This window comes from Aythya ferina (genome assembly GCF_964211825.1).
Source record: "Aythya ferina genome assembly, chromosome: 2".
Lineage (NCBI taxonomy): Eukaryota > Metazoa > Chordata > Aves > Anseriformes > Anatidae > Aythya > Aythya ferina.
In genome coordinates this window covers 30,913,692-30,937,792 of record NC_140297.1, presented here as the reverse complement: position 1 = coordinate 30,937,792, position 24,101 = coordinate 30,913,692, and the positions used below count along the sequence as shown (strand labels likewise).

General features: G+C 36.2%; 1 protein-coding gene across 2 annotated transcripts in view; it reads left to right on the top strand.

Annotated features, from left to right (window-relative positions):
• The first annotated feature begins 13,767 nt into the window (after positions 1 to 13,767).
• The window catches only part of AGMO (alkylglycerol monooxygenase), a 197,904-nt gene continuing 187,570 nt past the window's right edge, over positions 13,768 to 24,101 (top strand). Inside the window, exons 1-2 of one of the 2 annotated variants that reach the window (XM_084510967.1) lie at positions 13,768 to 14,061; positions 20,038 to 20,168. In XM_084510967.1, the coding sequence (XP_084367093.1) occupies positions 13,933 to 14,061; positions 20,038 to 20,168 (260 nt within the window). In that variant the 5' untranslated portion in view covers positions 13,768 to 13,932. The remainder of the gene's footprint in view (positions 14,062 to 20,037; positions 20,169 to 24,101) is intronic. The other variant, XM_084510966.1, reaches the window with a different exon arrangement.

Below are 24,101 nucleotides of genomic sequence, written 5' to 3'. Positions count from 1 at the left end.
AAAAATACTGAAATGGGCATTTTCTCAAATTAAAAAATTGTCTTGAAAAGTGACCTTAGAAAATTTTTATGCAACCATCACAGAAATGCATTTAAGAGAGTAAAAACTAACAGGAGAGAAAAAAAATGTAATTAAGACCTATTGTAAATAATTTTGAATATGTATTTCTATGATTCTCATGCATATACCTATTTGGAATTGCAGAGAAATTCACAGGTTTTAAATTTATAACTGATAATAAATGCAGCATAGATTTGTTACTTTTCTAAGACTAGTATAAGGTATTTGATTCTGAAGACTGAATATTATGAAGAGTTCTCGGGATTCTTTTTATATAGAATATTTTTGCAAGAAAGAAGTAAAAACTCTTCCAATAAAGCAAAGGACCTCATCTAAAGCCTATAGATGGCAATGGAAAGATTACGATGGATTTCACAGGAATTTGGATTTAACCCAAAGTATACACAAAAGTTCATACAAATCAGTGGGCAGTCCAGGATTAAGACATTAGCCAATAATTTCCAAAGTGACTGTTGACTTTGTGCCTCCGTTATGACACACAGTATCCGGATTTCAATGAAGTTTTGAGTACACATTGGAAATTAGGACCACTTTATGGAAATGTGAGTTGAGGACCCCATATTACTAGCCAGTTAAGAAAATTTTGTTCTTGATTCTGACAAGAGTCATATAATGCTGGATTTCTATAGCTGGCAAGTCATCACATTATGTTATTAAATCATCGGTTTCATAACCAATATAGAAGAAACTTGCCATGCTGCTTTCCTTCTGCTATAATTTGTAGCATTAGTAGATAAGAAAAATAAAGCACATTATACGGAGGTAGGTTTGAACAGATGTTCTTGAATGTTGGAGGGGGGTGTGTGTGTAGGGGTGTTGAGGAAGGTAAAACTTTCCTTTCACTCAGATGTCTGTCTTGAATTTCTCACAGTTTTTGCAGACAGTTTGGCTTACTTCCAACATACATCGTTGCCTGTCTGGTATGAAAAATGCCATCTGTGCTGTATGGAAGTTCTTTCTTTAAAAGTGGCCTGCTAATTATTCTTCAGGCAGGTGTTACTAAAGTGAAGTCAGGTGTCAAGCATAGTATAACCTTTGAATTGCCTAAAATTGCCCAGTTGTCATGCTCTGTTCTTTCCCAAAAGAATAGAATATTGCAGAGAATTGAAATGTTGGTTGATACAGGACTGAGATGACTCATGCAGCAGTATATATTGTGGTGACACTCAAAAACTTAAAGGATGTGGGTTGAATGAAGCATATAAATTTTCCAAAACAAATATTCTTCTGATTCTTATAAGTTTATTTTCTGTTCCTTAACAGTTCCTATACTGCAGTCTTGAAAAATATTAAAAAGCCTGATACTCTCAGAAATTTCAGACAGGGTAAATGGTGGTAGAAAGTTTCCTTCTGTTTTTTAATAGACCGAGAGAACTGTTTTTTGAAAATACAGGGGAAGATGACTGTACTATGTGAATGACACCCGCAAATTCTCACCTATATTCACTCTCCCAAATACTCACACTTTAAAGATTTTTGAAGACTAATAGGATGGTTAATGGGCCAGAATCAACACATGGGGGCTGCAGGCAGTCATTCAACTGATCCACAAGTCCCAGCTCCCAGGATAAGTACCGCTGCTGCCTCTCATTTACAATAGTTAGTCTGCTCCCCTGACTTCCTTACATGACATCAGCCCTCCCAACAGAAGATGAAAACTTACCACACTGAACCAGATGTTATAACACTTCTCTCTCTCCAGCAGATGAGTGTTGTTAGGAGGTAAGGGATTACGAGTATAAATGCAAGGCTTCCTCTTTTTCTATGAAGTTTTCAGAAGGTCTTTTGAATAAATGGTATTTTTACTCTTTCTAATCTGCGTGTTCAGAATGAATGACGGTGTTAGCAGTTTAAAAAATGAAGATGAGGAAAACACAAGTATATGTACTCTTTTTGACAGTAAGGCTTTGAATTGTTTGCTCTAACAGTGATGAAAGTAATCCCAATCCCACTTTTTCCCCAATTTTATGCAGAACTTTTGATAAAATATTTAGAATAAATCAATATTACATTGAGATAAAGAGCAGTCCCATAAGTAACTGCATATCTAGTGCTGTAGTATTTTTGATCAACCCTCAGACATCTGGAGGATTTTGAACTACCAGTCTTCTACTACGAAGAACAGTTTTACTTTCATAAGGACTTCCTCTTGTGTTTTCAATATCATGCATAGCCTCTGACTGACTTAGCATATTGTGATAATGAGATGTACACAAAGCACTGGCATGCAGCATTATTGAGATGATTTCCTTTTTGGCTCAGCCAGATTCCTGTTAAAAGTTATACAGACTCTTAAGAGACTAACAAAAGAAGAATTAAAGATCCAGCAATAGCACGAAGATAAGACTGATGAAGCTGGAGTTAGGATCTCCTGAAACTAAAAGCAGATTTCGTACAAATACATTTATTGAAATATACCAATGACATTTCATTAAACAACAAACCAAAGGAGGAAAATAACTAACTAACTAACTAAATAAATAAATAGATCTCTACTTGGCCCATGTTGCATACCATCAGAATCCCAGAATTTACACATTAGAATAAATTCTTCACCAAATTTGTAGAACAGAGGCTTAACTAAACACATTTTGGTTAGGGAAAAAAATAAATAAAGGGAAAACAAAGCTGAAAACTACACTGAAATTTCTCCTCCATTTTAACATGTTAATGGCTAAAATCCATTCAATACCTGTCCACATAATGGATTAAATGAGGATGAAGCCATGAGTTTATTATGAGTTTATGGTTGAGTCCATCCTACACTGGTCTTTTGAATGACTTTGTGAAAACAGCATTCAATATACTATTGAGATTATTATCTCAACATACTATGCAGATATTGAGATATACTGAGATTTCTTTCCATTCTATCTGGAGACTATTGTCTCCTAACAAAGACATACAAGCACCTTCCAAGCACCACCAGTATAACAAAAATTTTGCACATTGAACAGTCCTTTGGGAATGTTTTGATGAGTCTGACAGAGTTCTGAGGGCCAAGGTGGAAGTAGTTTTTTCACAAATTTTGATGTGTAAAGGTTATGGTATCATCTAGACATTTAATTCAGCTTCTTAATCATGCTGAAAATTATAAGCAGCTTTACACAACCCATAAAAACCCATTGTCTCTACTTTTTCCCTATCACTGCTGTGCTGCTCTCTCTGAGGTGAAAATTTACAGCTGTTTAACAATTCAGAGAATGACAACAGAAGAAGAGAAGAAGTGGACATGAATAATGATGAATCTAGGCACAACTATAATTTTCTTACCGCTTTTATTACTGCAGTTACACAAACAGAATTTTAATCAGGATACTGGATTTCACTCCAGTTTTTTAGTTTCTTCTATATTGAAAGAAATCTATGTTGTAGACCTCTTTTTAAAAGTCAAAATATTTGGGAAAGCCAAATATGATTGCATTAATTACTTGTATGAAATACTTGTGTAATTTTTGTTAACAATAAATATTATGTGATATATTTTAAACATTATTTTTCATATATCAACAGAGCAATGGCAAACTAACCAGAGTATCATCAATAAAATCATGCTTGTGTATTATAACTATCTTGAATTAAAAGAAAGGATGACAATGAAAAAAAAAAAATCACCTCAGTTGCCACCTTGATCTTCTCCAGTTCATGTACAAGTCCTAATCTGGCATAAAACATGATATTTCATTTTACAAGTGAGGTTGCGATGCTCAAGACAATATGGCATTCTTGTTTTTAAGGAAATTACAGATTATTTTGTGTGTGTGTTTGTGAGTTACAAAGATCAGGTGAAGGCTTAGTGATATATCTGAGATAAATCGAATTGTTCTTCTGAATTTAATGAATCGGATTTACCAAAACTCTTCATAGCTCATATCTATTTCAACTATGACATACATAAGCAAAATTGAAATGTATGAACCAATATTAAGAGTGTTTGAAATTAGGATGCCACTTTCACATTTTGTTTCTTATTTAAATGAAGAAATTGATAAAATTTGGTGTTGCTTTCACTCTGTTGCAGTAGCTTTGGTATCTCACATAGGTGTGATTCAGAAAAACAAAACTAGGTCAATTACTTACATGAGCAATGGAACAATTCAGAGAATTGTTGCCCAAAATAGCCAAGGAAAATAATGTAGTGAGTGCTCCCCTCTTCATCTGGGAAAACAAAATGTTAGCTTCTCTAATGCCAGTTGGCATAAGGTCCAAGACATTTTTAGTAGGATAATGTCAGCACCACAAGATGTCTGTGGAGGGAATTAATGTAGGAATTTGCTTCACTGGAGCAGAACTATTGGATATGACAGATATCAACATTTTACACCCTATTTGCACACCTACTAGTTCAGAACTACAGACCAAATATCTCAGTCCAGATTCTAATTTCAGTTACAGTAATGTAGCACTGAAGTAAATACAGATCTGTATGCAATCACTACACCTAGTTTCTAGCAGAGGAAAAAAAAAAAAAAAAAAAAGAAAGAATCTGAATCCTCTAAGAAGCATTTCATTTACAATTTTCCAATTTTCCTTCCTCACTACTTTATGGTAAGAGTCTGTGTTTGCTCAGTTTGAAAGGTAAAAAAGCTTAAAAAATACTGAGATCTGAACTGAGACACAGAGCAACACACTGCATATTCCTTCAGCTTTGTGACAACACCTGGACTCCAAAGATGTACAATATTCTGTGAAATAGAGATTCTGGTTTTAATATTAACATTCTTCTCTAAATTCTGAAAAGTTGGTAGAGGAAAGTTGGTGTTTATTCTTGGTTTACCCACTTCCCATCCCATCTCTTCCTGTCACTGTTTTCCAAATCCAAAGTTTTGCCTCTCTCTGGTCCATAACAAAAGGCTAGTCACAGAAATGGCTCAAACAAGTCAACAGCAGTTTTACTGATTGAGAATCATGGTCTAAAAACTTCACTAATTTACAACTCAATACAGAGAGCTGTGAAGTCAGTGCATTTTTTTTTTAAATTGATAAATACAAAATGATGCATTTTATAACTTATATTCCTGTATTCAGATGATCTATGCAGATTGTGCTAGATTTTGTAATCTTTTAAGAATGAGCATGCATTCCCCAGGTAGCTCATCAGTCTCTTAAAAACTAGAGATGATTCATGTCAAAATTATTGTGTTGATTCATTGCAAACCTATTGTAAGTAGACAGAACTGACCCAGATAGTTGCATCTGGAGTCTTGCAAATCTTTTTTTAATTTTCCACTATTTTGTCTCCCAGAATCTTGAAAAATTGCCACAAAACCCCCACAAGACACTCATTACCCCCCCAGACACTACACATACAAATCTTACTATTTTGATTGTTTTTTGGCTCAGATGTTAAACCAGTAAGAGATTCTGAACAGGTAAACAGCACAGAAAAGGAAAATTTACAGACATCTTGATCACAGCTGCTGTGTAAGTTACTTTGTAACACTGGAAGGATTCCCCACAACTAAATATCAGGGAATACATTCCATACTTATGACATACAAATTTGAAGCCTATTTCATTCCCTGAACATAAAAAGAGATTAGAAACATTCATGAATATATGGCGACCTAAATTTTGGAACTAGTATGAAGGAGAAAAAAATAGGTATTTCATAAGTGAATATTGTAGTGAATAGTCTTTTTTTCCCCTAAAGTGTATGAATAAATTAAATTTCTATTTATATTTACATTTGTATTCATGATATTAAAAGAGGACAAAAAAAGAAAAAAAAAAAAGCTTCTTTCCTATGGTAAAATGTGTCATATATTATTTGTAACTTGATTGATCATGCTCCAATATTTTATCAAATGACTTTTAGAGTTATTGTTGCATTTCATAACATATTAGAAATTCTAGGGCATGAAATGAGCTTCAAGCTTGCAAAATGAAAAACATTAAGAGATTAAAAACTTTAACAGACAGTACCAGTGCTTATCCATTACAGTAGTATTTAATTAACCTTATCATATGCTATTTTGTCTGGAGAATTTTATCTAAATTTCTGCTTTAAATACCCAATTGTCTAGAGAAGTGGGGATTCTATAGAGTTCTGCTTGGTTGGTCTATTTATTTATTTATTTTGGTGGCACTATTTTCCCTCTGCATTTTTTGCAGGTATTTTTTTATTATTATTATTATTATTTATTGTCTCAATTTTAATACTTCTTCAGTCCAAATTTCAGTTTTTACTGTTAGATTGGTTATGAAGAGCACATTGGAAATGTTCCAGGTATTACACAACTAGTACTGCACAGCATTGCAATGACCTAGCATTGTAGGGCTAGGTCCCCGGTGCATGACAGATAAATTACCGGCAGTGCACTGGAGCAGATGAACAATGTTCACGTTTGGTTGGGCTGTGGGGAATATTTGGTGCTTCTTTCTGGGGGTGGCCTCATCCTCAGAGGTGATCTTTGGCAGAGGCACCTCGGCACTTGGTAAAGGAGCAGTGGGAGGAACAGTATGACTGTGTAGCATCAAAGATGACAAGAGGTGATGGACAGGGACCCTGGAGCATTTTCAGAAACAGCTGTGTTCTCTATGTAAAGAAGGAGTGTGAGTGAGTGGCTGGATGGGTGGTGGATTCCATGGATGGAGTCTGGAAGTTTGTGTTTTTGGGCAATAGGAAAAAGGCCACCAGATCTAAATTTATTGTATTTATGCAGTTTCTCAAAGTCAAGGCAAGGGAAAAACCTCTGCCATGGGAGAACATGAAGGAAGGTGAGCCAGAGCTGAGCATAGTGTGGTAGGAGACAGTGGCTGCACATTCCTTTCTGTGGGGGGCACCAGGGTGCCCATCTCCCACCAGGCTTGCTGTCGCTGGAAGCTTCTTGCAAGAGGCAACTTTACTAGAAGAAAATAAAAAGGGATTTCCATCTTTCTAAAGGTATTCTACTCCATTTCATAGCTAAGCACTTTATTATTTACTTTGTTGAAGCTCTTTAATTGCACTCAGCATTTATAACTCACTGTAGCTTATTTAAATAATTCATACACAGAAAAGAATCTCTCCCTCCAGAACTAGATATTTTTAGGGTAGAAATGAACAGAAACTATGTGATCATCCTCAGGAAAAGAAATTATACCATTTCTTACAATAAAGAAAAAAATGTTAAGGCCAAACAGTACTTGAACATCTCAAACTTCAGAATTTTACCCAGTGATTTTCTTATTAAGTACATCTTCTGTTGGTACTATAACGTATATAATGTGAAAAGTTGTCCAGTGTCATTTAAGATAATAATCCTTCTGCTGAAGTTTGAAGATTATATGTGCATAATCTTTGTAATTCTCTAGGACTGTTCCTTATGCTAAAAACATCAGTGTTTTGGCTAGTCTTTTTTGAATGGTGGCATTTTGCATGCTTTCACTTGAGAATGACCAAAATGATTTCTGCCTGCACACAAGCAGCAAAGTGTTAGTGTGTGCTATAATTCATGTGTTGAGATGTTTCATAATTTCAGATCCACCTGGTGTGGATACTCATACGCTTCTAATTTAAAAACATGAAAGAGACTATTCTGGTTATAAAAAATAATCATATAATCATTTATAATCACTGGTCACATAATGTAAAGACCTACTAAATAAGTTGCAACATATCTGATCAAATGATCTTGATGTTCAAGATATCTACCCAGAATCTGAGTTTGTGTTCTATATAAGCTGATGTACTGTGTAGCAACTTGAATCTTGGTGTTCCTAATAAACTAAACTAGAATAAGATTTTCAGTAATAAAAGTGCAAGAAGTTGCATAGCAAAGCATGCCAAATAAAATTTGGAAACACCCACAACAGGTGGGTAGGCTGTTCTAAAGTTACTTGATAGGCGCCTTGAAGATGGAATTTATTTTTCCAGTAACTCCCATCCCATCCTCTCTCCCACCAAAAAAAAAACAAAACACATTTCTCCTCAGAGGGAACAAAAGGTTAAAGTATTTCAAGACAAGAAAATGCCAGGGGAGAATAAAAAAAAAAAAAAAAAAAAAAAAACAAAAAACTTTAAAATAAACTCCTGCCTTGTTTTTCAGACTGAGTACCCTGATGACTGCTTTCTGACTCACTAGGCAGCTGTGTCTGCATCAGAACTGGGCATAGGCAAGTCAGATGATGTGGGACTTAAAATCAGTATTATGACTTAAAGCAACTTGTTGGAGCTACTTTAGTTTGCACAGAGATAAGCAGTCAAAGAAGTCAGTTTTGGGGAATGCCAATTACTGACCTAATTAAGAGTTCACCAGTTATGCAGATTGGTAGCTGATGGATGGGGCAGCCTAGGAGCACACCCATGGACAGATGTGCAGCCCAACAGCTCAGAAATTAAGGCTTGTGGACAGGATGAACAATCATTTAGGCCACATGCCTGTTTATTGAAATACCTTTCTAGAGAATTTAGACATGAGACACCAAGATCAGCTTGATTCTCGGAAGTTCCCAAGCTTTCCTAATCAGCCTTGACTGCCATGTTTTCCTGATCATCCTTTCCATGTGAATGTCTCTTGACTTCAGTCCAGAACAACTTAGGCCATTTTTAGCTTTTTGTTTTGCTGGGCTCACTTTTCTGCTGATGGAGCTTGTTAAAATGACTTGGTTCAGTTCTAGTGACCACCCCAGCTTACACAAGGAAAGCAGTGAGGATGCACAGTGTGCAGCTGGAAGTGGGGGAGGGCTGAAACCACTGCTTAGGCTCTCTTGGGAACTTCTTGCCATTACAGCACTGTTCAAGAAGGCTAACATGCAAACATATTAGAGGGTTTTCTGCTTGTGGTTGGCTCCCAAAAATGTCAGAATTTCAGGCTGAACCTCCCTCCCCATCTTCCTTGCAGTCAGCATGGCAACCACACCAGAGTTTTCTCTATATATATTTTATGTTATTTTATTTTATTTTATTTTATTTTATTTTATTTTATTTTATTTTATTTTATTTTATTTTATTTTATTTTATTTTATTTTATTTTATTTTATTTTATATTTTATTTTATTTTATTTTATTTTATTTTATTTTATTTTATTTTTATTTATTTATTTATTTATTTTTAGAGTAGAAACTAAAACAAACCAACTTTTAAAATACTTCTGTATTTCTGAAAAACTGAAAACTGAGTTTTTTCTTTGGTGATTGAAGACTAATAGAAATTCAGAGCACAAGTGCCAAATCTCCTGCTGCTCACATTGTCCGAATAGGGTGGGCCACTACCTTCAGATCCTGTATTTCTCATCTTTCAGCCTCAGCTCTCTTTCTGTGTTGCAACAAATTCTGAAAAACTCTGGTCTGCAGGAGAGCCTTCCTCCTGCAATCACATCTTTCTCTCCTTCCCTACGGATGCTCCATACCCTAGTCACATGCGGAGCTAGAATATGGGGTATACCAGGGAATATTCTTCTTTCCTATCCAGCCAAAACCCATCCATAAACCACAGCATATAACATATATAGCAAATAAGTAAATAACAGAAAAAGCTTCCATCCTGCTAGAGACTGGCTTTCCAGAAAAAAAAAAAAAAAAAAGGAAAAAAAAAAAAAGGCAGTTACTGAAGTGGTGATATAAAGGAGGTGTCAACTGTTTGGATGTAGTTGCATGCTGACATATGATAGCCTGCTGAAGCCATATTTTTGGCAAATGCACAGGAGGCAGTGACTCCATGAGCCGTTCATCTGATCTAACAATTTGCTGCTGCTGAAATGAAGAAGTCCTGTTTCCACCTCATCCTCCCATTTCTGGTTTGTAACTGTGTGGTCCTGTCCTTTGTCTTCTGGGCTTTCATGCCAATTTCTGCATTCCCTAGACTCTCTCATGAGCCATTTATCTCACTAGAGCAGTAATAAAGTATAACAAGTGTATATATATATATATATATATATATATATTTTTTTTTTTTCTGGCTTCATTTCTTGCAATGTGAGTTTGTGAGGTAAATCAACTCATGTGAAATCCTGTCATTCTTGGTGCCAGGCAAAGGTAAGGAGTTGAGGAGTCCTGTTAGAAGCAGGGAGGGAAAAGGTAGTGCTGTCCATTTTCTAACAGAAAGTCAGCAGTTGGCAGTGGGGAACCACAGTCTAAGGTGCAAATTATTTCAATTATTATTATACTAGGGAACAGAGAAAGGAAAATAAGAAATTTTAAGAATGATAACAAAAATATTTTTTTATTCCAGAAGAGAAAATATTTTTTTATTCCAGATGAGATTTTTTTTTTTCTCCAGAAGAGAAAGATAAAAGATATCAGGCACACCACTGTTTAAAATAAAATAAAAATTAATAATAATAAAAAATCCTCAAGAATAGATGAGGATTTTATTATTTAATTATTAATAACAAAGAAACACATAGGATGCAGTTGTAAGAATAGTATCACAGAAAGTTTCTCTGGCAGATCACCTGAAGGGTCTATTACTTTCTCTGGCAACCTTTGAATAAATTGATTTTGCTAACAAATCACTGTGAATTGAGCAAATAATTATTATGCTCTTTGGTTAGCAGTCCTGTATAGAAGAAATCAAAACAACCTTGAAGTTTGTAGTGAGTAGTTAATTGTATGTTTTGGTGTTGATTAATATAGCACATCTCTGTCTTCAGGCTTTTGGAGTCAGTTATGCCACTATTAAGACCTGCATATTAATATATATAGTTTATTTAATGTGAAGAAACAAAAACTGGAATAATTGTTTAAAAAAAAACACTATCAAAACAGGTGTTATACAATATAAGGTTCATCACCGGCAAACATATTTGAAATATTTCATAATACCAGTTTTATAATAATTATGCTATTGCATCTTGGCATCCATTGCCAAGCTTGAATAAAGGTTCTGAATACTTAGATACATGAAAACAAACAAACAAACAAACAAACAAAACCCCTATTTAATCTACACAATATACTTACATAAAATGTTTCTATATTCAAAGTTATCACTACATAAATAGAGGTCTCTAAGCCCAGCTCAGTTCTGGATGTGATTCAGGTTGCTGTGAATGATTGCCAAGGCAGACTATATCGCCCATCCCAATTTCAACCTGCCCTAATTCCCTTTATGAGTTTATTATTTAGTGCTGGCTTAGTGCTCAGAGAGACACAAACAGGAAGTGTCTGGGCGTTCTCTGTTCATGAAGTGGGTGGGATGGAGTTCTTTAGAGAAAACAAAATACGATCCACCTACAGATCATGTTAGGCCAGCTCCCCAATTTCCTCTAAGTAGAACAGAGGCTTTTGTTGCCTTAGTTTCTGGAATGATCTACTAGTCAACAGCAGAATCCTAGTCTCCAGAGAGAACATCATTTCTGCATTTCTGGTGGCAGCACAAGATGGGAAATAAATGCTTTATTTATTTATTTATTTTCTGTTAAATATATTTATATATTTAAATGAAATATTTAAATGAAAAAAATGGTCTTTTGCTAAAAAGAGATTATGCAAGGTCACTGAACAGACGTTGTTTGTTAGAGGGTTAGGACTTCCACTCAGGCAACATTCCTGGATGTTTAATTTTCCATTCCTTTCTTAACAAAAAGAAGAGTGAGTACTGGAAACTGCATGCTAAATTTCAAAGCTTAAATAGAGAACATCAGCTACATTTGTACAGCCAGATTACTGACGTCTGTCTAAAACTCAGGCGTTCCAGATAGAATTTAAAATTTTTCTTCTCCTCACTAGAGGTGTAGCTATTGTAGTGGTATCTATTTTTCCTTGGACACAGAAGCTGGAAAGCACAACCCATCTGCTTCCTCTGTAAAGTATAATCAAATCCAAATAGCTTATTTTAGTTTTGAATATGTGAATTTCAGTGTGGTGATACTTGAGTGACAATTTACACTGAAATGGGGATCCAAAATAATTTTTAAGAAAGTGTTGAGTCCCAGAAAACTGTTGGATTATCTTTTTTTCCTGGAAGGGTATAATATGAAACAGCAGTTCCATCTTACTTGAAATGTCTCACCTTTTGTAGCTGTGGACTCCCTGCCCTAGCAATTGTTCTTCACATCCCAGATAGTGATAACTGTTTTTTGTTTGTTTGCTTGTTTGTTTTGTTTTGCTTTGTTTCATTTTTGTTTGTTTGTTTGTTTGTTTGGGGGGGGGGGAGAGAGAGAGGGAGGAGGGGAGAGGAGGAAGTAACCGATTTTGGTCACTTTAGCTCTGTGGGCTGACAGGGGACCAAGACGAACATGAGCACCAGAGCAAAGAGTGGCTCAACATGCTGCTGGGATGGTGCAAATGAGCATCTTGGTTCTGGGGAGGCCAAGCAGCCTGACTATGAGATTAATGTTGTAAAATTACCTAGGCTAACCTAAATGAAAGGAGTGAAGAGTTTTAGAACCCTGAAAATCTAAATAGAATGCTGTAGATCTGTGTGATGGTGGGTGAATTTAAAATTTTCATGTCAACGTACTGAGGTTTTAGATGTTAATAGCTAGAGTTCTACAAGAACCACAAATCACCATTAATCAACGTTGGAGTTGAGACCACTAAGCTGTACTTTAAAAAATTTTAGTAAGTTTGTTAATCAATTTTACCTGTATTACAGTACTAGCATAAACAATACACATTAAGAGAATGCCAAAATACAGTTTATATTTCATTTTCAAATACTCATGCTCTGTTCAGCTTAACATAAAATATTTCCAGTAAATTTATTTGTGTACTATTGTATTATGTTCTTCAAACTGCAGAATATTGTTTAAAACTAAACCTCAACTGTTCAAATTGCAACATGATTACAAACAGCAAATGTGCTTTACTTTAATTATTTTAATGCCAATTTCTACATATGTTTCTTCTCCTAAACAAAAATTTCAGCTCACATTACCTGTCATAGTTCCTTTCCAAAAATAAGGGTTGTTTCAAGGTATACATTTTTTCTTAGTTTAATAACTAGAAGGATTTTAAATGTGGCAAAATCTTTTACAACAGGATTTACAGTCCATTTCTTCTGCAAAGGTTTTAAGTGGAACTGAACATTTGAGAGGAAGGGGTCATTGGGACATCATGTTATTTTATTTCTGGCTAATCTATTTTATCAAAAAGCTTATTATTTGTCATAATGCCAATAATATCAAGGGTGATTGACAAACATTTGACAGGGAAATGCATTCTCCTGAGTTTTGGATCGATGGACTGAATGTACAAAGCCTCTTCTTATTTCTGTTTCTCTAAGTCATTTTCTACAGGACACTAACACACATTTGTTTTCACTGTTTGTTTATATTTCCCTAGTTTTTACTCCTTTCTAAAAGCAAACCTGATAGAGTCTGCCTTCAGCATAGTTATATTAATCTGAGCTATATAAAATTGAACTACAATAAACACTTCTTAAAGCTAAAAAATAAAAACATTGAACAGAAGGAGTGCTTGGCTGCCCCATGCAGCTGAACAAAGGAGCTGACGAGCACACCTCGCCTTGTTTCTCAAAAATATAAACATATTGATTTAAAATAAATAAATAAAACTGCATTTATGCAGGACTCAAAAACTGAACGATATTTTGTGGTGGAAAAGTTGAAAGGGGTATCTTGAGCTCTGCTGTTCAGGGATTTTGGAGGGTGAGAGGGAAAATGCAGTAGGTCGGTATGTGAAAAGTTGGCCATCCACTGAAACAATGATGAAAACGAACAATATTAGCGATAATTTAAAGATCTGCATAGCAGCACGGTCAAAGGACAAACGAGAGGCTTTTCCCGAAAGCAGGCTGCGAGACCCCCACCGCCAAGGGGAAGCGAAAATAGGGCTAAGGGCCAGAGCAGGCGCGGGCGCGGTGGCTCCGCGCTGCGGGCGCCGCTCCCAGCGCACCTGCGGAGGCCGCGCAGAGCCCAGCGGGCGGCCGGGGCGGGCGCAACGCGGCGCAGAGCAGCGGGGCCATGGGCAGCGCAGCGGGCGGCCCGCGGGCCACCACGCCGGGACAGCAGCTCCGCGCTCTTTTCTACGTGCTGCCACCCGGGGAGAGCTCCTTCCGCACGCTGGAGGAGGTGCCCGACTACGTGGAGAAGGTGAGAGCCCCTTCCTCTCCTCTCTCCCCGCAGCATCCATCCCTCCCCTCCGCTCACCCTGCGTGCAGCCACTGCCTGCCTCTCTTCAAAGGCTTGGGGAAGCGATGACTGCAGGAGAGCACCTCAAATAAGATTAAGTACTTTGTCATTCTGTCTCCCTTCACTCCCGGGCTTGCTGGCAGTGTAGCCAAGTATTCTATTAATGTATTCTAAGTGAAGGCTTGGATGCTTTCTCCTAATATCAGTTTTCAGAGGAGCACCTTACATCTGAAGGTTGGTGCTAACATTGTTCACATTGGCAGAGCTGAGTGATATAATGACAGCAAACTTAACTGAGTAAACCAGAAAGCATGATGCTGTGTTGGGCTATTCAGGCTAGGCTTCTACCTTGCAGATCTTCAAACAAGCAAGCAAGCAAGCTAAAAAAAAATAAAACACTAATAATTATATATATATATACACACACACACATATATTTAGAATCACTATTTAAAATAAATAAAAAAAATACACAAAGATTGTTTAAGATAATTAGAACAAATATTTGTTTTGGGACAGTGCAGACTCCTAAAGTTTCAAGGCAAGAGTACAGAGGTCAGGCATGAGAACTCCCTTGGCAGCAGCATATCTCTCCCTCCCCTCCTGCCCTACTGGCTTGTCCGCTTTCCAGGAGATACCTTTGCACCCTTCTGTCCTACCTATTGCACATATCTTGGTACATATCTCAAACTGCTGTGCAGTAGCTGCTATTGGGCTGTAATGGGGGTGTCATGGACTGTGCAGAGTGGTACAGCAGTGTCAGCAGCTTTCTGGGAATGTCAGTGTTCAGCAACCCATTACTGATGGTGCTTATCAGCAAACACGGCCCTTTTGGATAGGGTAAGCAGACAGCTGCTGCAAATCCAACCTGTGTACACAAAATTTGGTCGATGGACTGGTCTCAGAGGCATTTTGCAACAAAGCTATAGCACAATGGTCAGGCAAGTCTGCCTAGAGCTTGGCAGTTTTGCCTAGTCAACTGATTGCTTCCTCCAGCTCTGTCTAGTGCTTATCCCAATCCCTTTTACTGTTCCCACATTTTCAGCTGAGTATCATTCAATTTCTTGCCAGCGCTGTTCCTTAACATCCCTGAACTTCCTTCTCCCATGCAGACCAGTGCAATATTCAGCTCAGACCTTGGCCTAACCTGTGACTGTTGATACAGGGCAGACAGCTATGAAAGTTTGCAGAAGGATTCCTGATACTTCTTTGCATTATAGAAGTGTCTGCAGGCTTCTGCCTTGTACAACTCCCTTGTGATAAGTTTGTAAGGGAATATGTACCTAGCAAAAGTTACGCTAAAAAAGTTTTTCAGGTATAATTGCTGTCTGATAGGTTAGCCTATTATCTTAGGCTTATAGCTTAGTCTAATTTGTGCACGGTATTCTTTGGTTGTAGTTATATTACTTCATTTTTTTTAGAAGCAGGGCAGTTCCTGGTCTCTGCACTCTGCTCTGTTGGCATAGCTGTATGTTAAGGCCCAAAGTCCTGTTCAAAACATGGTCTGATTGGTTACCAACGACCAGTAAGCAATGTTCTGCAGTGGGGCCCAGGGGGAAATCACCCTTCCAGCTAGACTCCAAAACTCTGGGAAAAGGGGTTCAAATCCTGGACCACAATCATGGAATTCATTTTTATGCGAGCTTTTGTCAGGTAGACTTTGAAAACCTTTATTTTCCCTCAGTTGTAGAAAGAGAAGAGAAAGTACAAGTCATTTTTTTTTTTTCCTCCAGTTTAGAACCCAACTCTTATAATGCATACCAATGCTTACCTTGTCCTTTCACAAGGACTCAAAGTATATAAGAATATACTTTGCTTGCTCTGTTTCTTGGATTCTCTCGATGTTCTGCAGATGGGCAGAGGGAGTCCTTCTCTTTCTTTTTTTTTTTTTTTGTGTGTGTGTGTGTGAACATAATTTCACTTCTTGTTACCTTCTGGAATTATCATTTATGTGCAGAAGAGACTTTAGTCTACTTTAGTAGACTGAAGTAGACTTTTAATCTACTGACTGTAGTCACTGTAGTCAGTCCCAGGAAGAGAGTACGCTGTTCCTTCCTCTGAAAGCCCCAAAATGGAAGCACTAAATTTAATAATTACTGTTTTTCTTTTCTGTTTACTCTCTGTTTTTTAGAGCCTAAAGATTAAGTTCACATTTACACTTAATCCACACTTCTAGGCTTTGCTTCTAAATAATGAGGCACAGAACTTGCTTATTTAATTCTATGTGAAAGCTGAGAATCTTATGTTATGAGGACCTGGGACTTTAAGAAAACAAACTGTTTCAAGGCTTGTAATAAAATCATGAATTTATGCTGACTTTCAACTTAGTATTATTTTTTGCAACTGTATGAAATAGAAATTGATTTAAAATGGTCCTTTGCATTGTGTAAGAATTGGTTACTTGTAAGGGAAACCCTTTATTCAGCATTCAGAGTAAGACTTCCAAGTTATGGATCAGTTATTCACATAAACCACAAAAACTAGTGCAAATCCCCATTAGGCATTTCTGGTGATGGGTGAAAAGAAAGCAGCTGGTAACAGAGTAAAGCATTTGTAGATCAGAGGATATCAAAAGGGGCCAGCTTCCATCTCTGACCAGTGAGGTCAACAGTGACTATTGCTTAATTTTGTGGCACTTTGTTTGCAGGGACAATACTTCAAAACTTTTCCTGGATATGTAGGAGTTACCTATCCTCCTCATGTTCATTAAACATCTTAATTGTCATTTTAACTACTACCCCGCACACTTGTACCCGTCCGCCCTCCCTTACCCCCCCCCCCAAAAAAAACCAAAAGAGACTAAAAACCAACTAACCATCCAAAAACCTAATGATTAGGCTACTTGAAACTTGTCTGCCTTACTGACTGCCTCATTTTTTCCTGTATTATTTCTGTTATCCTTCTGCTGTCTTACACTTCATCCCAAGATGATAAGTTGTTAGGGACAAGGAGTGCCTTTTCCTTCTGTTTTTATGGCATCTAACTCGATAATATCCTGATCTATGACAATAACTATTAGGTATTATGTTCACAGAAATAACATATACAAGTTCTGAGGCAGTTGATTTCTTTGATCTATTTTGGACACAGCATAATGTGGGTGCATGGAAGAGAGGTAGTAATATCTTAGGTACCAAGAGGTATGTCATAACACTTTCCTTTCTCAAACTCTTTGATAGGCAGGAGGTTAAGACTGTCTGAATGTTTCTGTATCCTCCTTGCTGTGACACTCCCTATTTGTGAGTCAAAAAGTGGTGTCAAATATTTGGCTGTCTCACAGCTTCACAGTGGGAAGAAAATATTTAATGAAGTCAATGGGAAAGAAGTTGTATTAGTATAAAGCCAAGTATTTTAACTATTTCAGAAGTTGCTAGGTAAAGTGAATCACCATGCAGTATACAGGAATTGTATATTTCCTGTATGTTATTTTCATTTCTTGAATAAAAGATCCCAGTTATTCTGCCCTGAGCCCTTTCAATTTGCAGTGCAGCTTCTGCTATTGCATGACTTTGAAATTTTCTATAGTCTGTGCTAGAGTTGGCTCTTAATTTTCTGGTAAAATTAAGTGGTTCTCAATAAGACCATTTTTATCTCTGATGGATGTACAGGCATGGTTATATGGCTTGTTTAGTAATTTAGGAATCTTTTTAAATTATATCAACAAGAAAAAAAAAAAAAAAACAAACATCTTATCTACTTAGAAATTATTCAGTTAAAGCAAAACAAGGAACATTTATATTTTTTCTAGGATGCTTCAATGACCTCTAAGACAGTGCATTTTTTTTTTTATTGATTTCAAGTGTACAAAGATTTACCACACTGGTTTTGCTGGGTACTGTTTAGGATTTATCCATAAGCTTTCCTTTGTTTTTGAAACTTTTCTATCATCGGCTAATGTGTATCCCAAACAGGCCTTTACATACCTAAAGCACTGTTAAAGTTCAAGCTAGGCATCTAAATTAAAAAGTGCCATGTTGATATTAATCTCTGTTCATCTGTTATTGTAACCTAACCCTGAGCTGTTGCAGTTTATGAACTTTCATATTTCCTAGACACTATAAATCTCTCTCTGCTTGCATGGTTTGAATCATCCCATTCTTCTTCGACTGAGAAATCTGGTCTATATCCATCTTAGTCTCTTTGGTGTCCTAGCTTGGTAGGAATTCCCGGATCACATCTCACTTGGCAACAAAAACGAGCACCCTCCAAAATGCAATGGCATTTGCAGAAGCAACATGCTTCTTCCATTAAAAAAATGTGTAGGCAGGAGCAACCTCTCTCATACAGTGCAGTGTGGAAGGTTTCAGTATATGGATCTATATTTTTGCAGTGACCTGAATGGGACAGTGAAAAAAGTCTAAGGGGTACAGGGACCAGTCTAGCAGTGTGATGTCTCCCATATTGGTGAGTGGATAGTCTCACAGGTCTTGTACTTCTCTATCCCTTAAAAAACGCAGTGTGAATTTTATGCCTTAGTACCAGCAAAAAGGAGTTGTCTGAATGTCTCCAAGGTTACCTAAGCTTTTTCTGCAGAGCAAGGGAGGTGGTTTAAGGAACGTTCAAGTTCACAAAGATCTGAGGCAAATAAAATAGCTACTTCTTATATTCTTTGCTGCAGGCCTTCTGGTGGTGGTCTTGGTGTCTGATGTTCTGTCACTGTCTCATCAGTTTTTCCTCCCATAAACTGCAGGCACTATTAGACATAAATAAATAAATAAATAAATAAACGCTCTGCCAACTACTACTGTTCAATCTTACCCCCTCCACCTCCCTCCCCTCCCCCCTGCTGATGCTGATGAAAATTTGAGAACAGCTGTAGCAATCAGTCTGCACTGATGAAACATGGTGTTTTCACAATAATTTTTGCCAGTTCTACCCCACTAGTCACATCCATACCATTCTCTAATGGGTGCTGTTCTTGGGCATTTTCATCTTGTCCATTGATCTGGGACTCAGAATATACAGTGTGAGCTGAATCGTAGACTGGAACAGTGTTGTGGGTGAAAAATGTTTGTCTTGCGCAGTATTATAGTTTTCTTCAGAAAGGCAGTAAATGATTTGACAGCTAGTACAACCCAAAAGAAAAAAAAGGGAGCACCATTTCTACTTGATCTGGAAAGAATACAGGCCCACATTGGACTTTGTTTCATAGTTATTTCACATAATTCATGGGTTCTCTAGTTAAAATGCATATGGAAGAGATGTTGCTATCAGCAGCAAAAAGCATGGCAACAGATATGTTAAGCAGAAAGTAACTCTAATGTATCTTTCAGATAATATTGTTGGATGCCAAATTCAGTGGCTGAACACTTTCAAACACTGCTTACATATTAAATTGAAAGCAGATTCTATTTTACCTTGGAGTTAGAGGAGTCCACAAATGTTGATGCCTTAACTGATTTATTTGAAAATAAGAAATGAGTTTGGAAAGGCTTTTGTGTTTTGTTTTGATGCCATTTAATAATTTATGTGCAGACAATAGAAAGTAATATGGGATGAAGTTAGTGCATTGTATTTATTCTGGTGGCATCTATGCCTTGGCGGCCTTGGTCGTTCTTGTTTATAGTGTCCATGAGGAGCTTTACTTTATTTATCAGGGTGCAATAGTAGGTAGAAAGATGCAAGTCAACCTGAGAAGTATCTGTCTGCATAAGCTGCTCTTTGAATCATGTTTGGAAGAACCTTAAAGATTATCTAGGTTCAATCTCCCTGCCAGGGTCAGTGACACATTACACTAGATCACTAAATCAGGTTTCCTAAAGCCCCATCCAACCTGGACTTGAACATTTGCAGGGATGGGGAATCCACACCTTCTCTGGGCAAACTGTTCCAGTGCCTCACCAGCCTCACAGTAAAGAATTTCTTCCTAAAGGAAACTGAAAAGGCAGATCTGATCCTACTTGTGTTGTGACTGCTTTTCTCCCATTTCTTTTTCAGAGTATTCCTTTCTTCATTGCTTTTATTGTGTTGGAGTTTGCCGTCAGCTGGGTTCAGAAGCATAAGCTGTCAGGTCGAATCAATGATGGCATAAGTTCTCTTTCTTTAGGTATCCTGTCTCGACTGCCAGAGTAAGTATATGTGTTATATTAGCTTAAGGTTGTTTGCTAGCCACTGAGAAGGAAGAAGAGAGAATTTAATGTATTTAAATTGTTAAATTATTGAAATTGTTATTGCTAACCCAAAGTGTTAGCAACAAAGCATCTAGATTTTACTTTGATAAATTAAGTTGCATAAATGTCTTTCTAATCTGTAAAACTAAATATGATACTTGCAGGATATTTTCCTGTTCCAATTATATTCATCCATATTTGATCTTGGCTGTCACCTTTAGTTGTTTCTGGGTCTTCAGTTAACTGGTGTCTTAGATTATGTTAAAATCTGAGTTTTTTTTATTAACCTGCAGAAAGGAGAGAAAAAGAAGTCCTTTATATTCATTAGCCTTTAAAGTAAAATTGCATGCATATAACCAAATAGAAATGTGAATAAACATGTGATTCAAAGCTCTTTGAACTCAGTCATGATCTTGCTTGAGTTCAGTGGACTTCTCAGAGGTTTTAATGCTCAAGAGAAATGTTGCAAACGTGATCATCTGTTTTTTTCTCTCCGGTATAGAGGTCATAAGATTAACCTGAATTACTTCATGGTGGATGGAGTTGTGTTTTAAAGAAATATAAATTATAGATTAATAAATATTTAATAGTAGGGAATCCAGCAAATTCTTTATATAAAAAGATCTAAGTGATTTTCAGAAGCTCTAAATGCTTCTAAGGAGTATTGTGTCTTAGATCTGCCTTTTCATAAGATGAGCTTCCAGATGATAGATTTTATTACATCTTTTCTGTTAAAAAGGGATTCAGTTTCTATTCCCAATGTATGAATTTACAGATTACCATTGTTGCATATAATCTATTCATTACATGAAGAAAAGTTTCAATTATTTGAATTTGACTATACAGTATATTTTCAAGTCTTTCAGTTATTCCCACAGTTCTTTTCTGAATCCTCTACAGTTTTTCAGCCTTCTTAATGTTGATGTCTCAAGTGCACTCCATATTTCAGAATTTGCTACATAAGTGCCAAGTAATGAAGTCATTTGTTCTCTATTTCTACTTGTTGTTCCTCCGTTTATATATCCCAGGTCCATGTTAGTCCTTTGAGCCATCTTTCATCCCCAAATATGAATTTAAAATATAAATTATTTTTTTAATATAAAAAATAATTTTTAGATTGTGGCTTGCATTCCTCATTCATAGACAATATGTTCTTACATTTGGCCACACAGAAATATATGGGTAATGCATTTGATCATCCTGAATATTTTGAATCAGTGCAATGATGTCTTTCCTACTTACAGATCCCTAGTTTTTGTCATTGCAAATTTTACAAAGGTATTGCTAAAATACATTAAAAGAGCACAGAAACAAAAAATTATCCATACTGTCAAGTAGTGACCATTTTTTTCACACTTAAATTTTGAAATACGTAAATCACCCAATTTGTAGTCTATTGATGTTTGAATTTGCACATTTAAAAAAAAAAATGTAATAAAGGAAAGTTTTGATAAGATCTATATACCTTTAATTTAGGTACAAAAAAAACTTGTGATTGGTCATCTTAGTTTTAACTAGTAACTGTCTTGAATGAAGTCATTTAGGGAGTTTGGCAGATAAATAATGTCACTTAGAGACACTCTCCCAAACCTCTATATCTTGAAATAAGAGACAATAACTTTCAGAAATTATCTCGAACTTTTGAGAAATATTCAAAGTAACGTCTAAATGGAGAGTTGCATGAAGCTAGTTTTTGCAACTAGCGAGCAATCTATACTCAAACTATTTTGTACACATTTAATAAGATCCGTGAACATGATGTTGAAGGAGAAACATGCAATTTTGTGTTATATTTTAAGCCATAATAAATTATATAAAGTATTAGACTTGTATGCACTGAAACACACCACTAAAGAAAGTTTACTCTAGTTTTCATGCAGCTAAAACTGAAATTATTCAAATATAATTTCTTCAAATTACAGAATTTTTCTAGACAGTCATATACTTCAGATTTACCATGCTGAATGCTTATTTTTCTTATCTCAAATATTCAGGACTGATGAAGTTAGGGGGACTGAGATATGTGTGATGGAAATTTGAATGGTTTTGTGAGGTCTTTTGGCTGTATTTTAAGAATACTAAAATGCTTCAGGGGCACTCATTCCTGGAACGAATGCTTGTTAAGAAAACTAATGTTGCATGTGTAGAACACAGCTTAGCAAGGTGCTGAGTACTTTTATTATTTTGGCACTCAGTACTCTGCTGCAGAATTTGGCTTGTAGGCTAAGCAGTTTTCTTTTGGATAAGAATTATTTTGTGAAGTTATCTTGAGTGAGTGAGCTAAATGATCCTTAAGGACATAAACTTTGTAGGATCAGGCAAATCGGCAGTACACTTACTCATTGATACACCAGCACAAGAAGTCTCTTCCAAGTCACTTGTACTGCTTTCCTGGCTGGAAACACAAGACCTTTCTCAGCAGTTCTATCCAAAAAAAACCAAAACCAAAAACAAAAAACAAAAAACAAAACAAAAAAAAAAAAACCAAAAAAAAAAAACAAACAAAAAAAAAAAACAAAAACAAAAACAAAAAACAAAAAACTTTTACAAAGCTTTGAAATTTCTTACTGAATGTGAAAGAAACAGTTTACCCTTCTGTCTTCTGCTTCCATGGTGTGGTCAGAAAAAAAAGGGAGGGGGGAAACTGCACACACAATCCATTGCTAAGACTTTCACTTCAGTCTTTCCCTTTCAGGCAGAAAAAAAGGTAGGGAAAGCTGACAGAAACTGCTAAAACAATATTTCAGCAGAACCCACAGCATCAGGGGAAATAGTAGTGCAAATCATTAACAGCTGAAGGTTAGATTAACACACCATTGATTGTATCCTCTCCCAGGGACTAATTTTCATTTTCTCAACTAGCAGGAATGGTTTGCCACTTCCTTAAAAAATCTGTGGTTAAATCTAAAATGGTGGGCTTCAGTCTATTAGTTAGAATGAAGCTTCAGATGCATCATTGCAATGAGGTCTTTACATTGTATGGAAAAATTATTCTGCCTCTCAGTATGTTTTTCCATTTCACAGTCTGTATAACAAGTGCTGCATCTCTTGAGGGAAAACAATATTTATTCAGTGTTTCTTACTTCATTGTTGGAGAAAATGCAAATCATAAATTGTTGATATTCCTATGCCAAATATTAAAAATGTAGGTGCAAGAAGAAAAGTCTAATCAGAAAAGGCAATGTGGTTTGTTTTTAGGCTTATTAGACTCAACAGCATATAGAAAGTAGAATTGTTTTGTGTGTACATGTTACTTCTTGTAAAATAGCACATACATTTCTTAAATATATATATTTTTTTCCTTAACACATACTGTGCATTCCTTTGCATGTATGAATGCTAAATGTTATATGCAATGAAAAGCAGTTTGGGGGAAAGTGACACATTTGAATTACTAACCTTACTCCCTGCATCTTCAATGTTGGTGTTTAAAAAATTTCTGAGAACTTTTATTCTAAATAAATAACAAACTTCTCTAACAAACCATTGCCAGGAGACTTGAAATGCTGCTTTAAAAATATTCTCCCAGGAGAAAGTTTATTTTGGGTATAAATATCCACTATACAAGTATGTGCATTATTTCATATTGGCCCATTTCTTCTTTTAAAGCAGCAGAACATAAATCAAATCAAAAAGTGTTTGGGGGATAACTGAGGTAGGTACATTTTCAAACTAGTTGGGAAAGTCTCCATTCTTTATGGTCATGCTCAATTGCCAGTTTTTAGTGTTCAGCTCTGCAACACAGTCACACAGTGTGTGTGAGTTTATAAAGTGTATATATATATGTCTAACAGTTTTGTCAACAAATCTGCAATGAACTTTCCCATTTCTAAAGTGAACATTAATTTTTTTTCTGTATTAAATGTTTAGCTTTGTGAAACACAGGAGGCT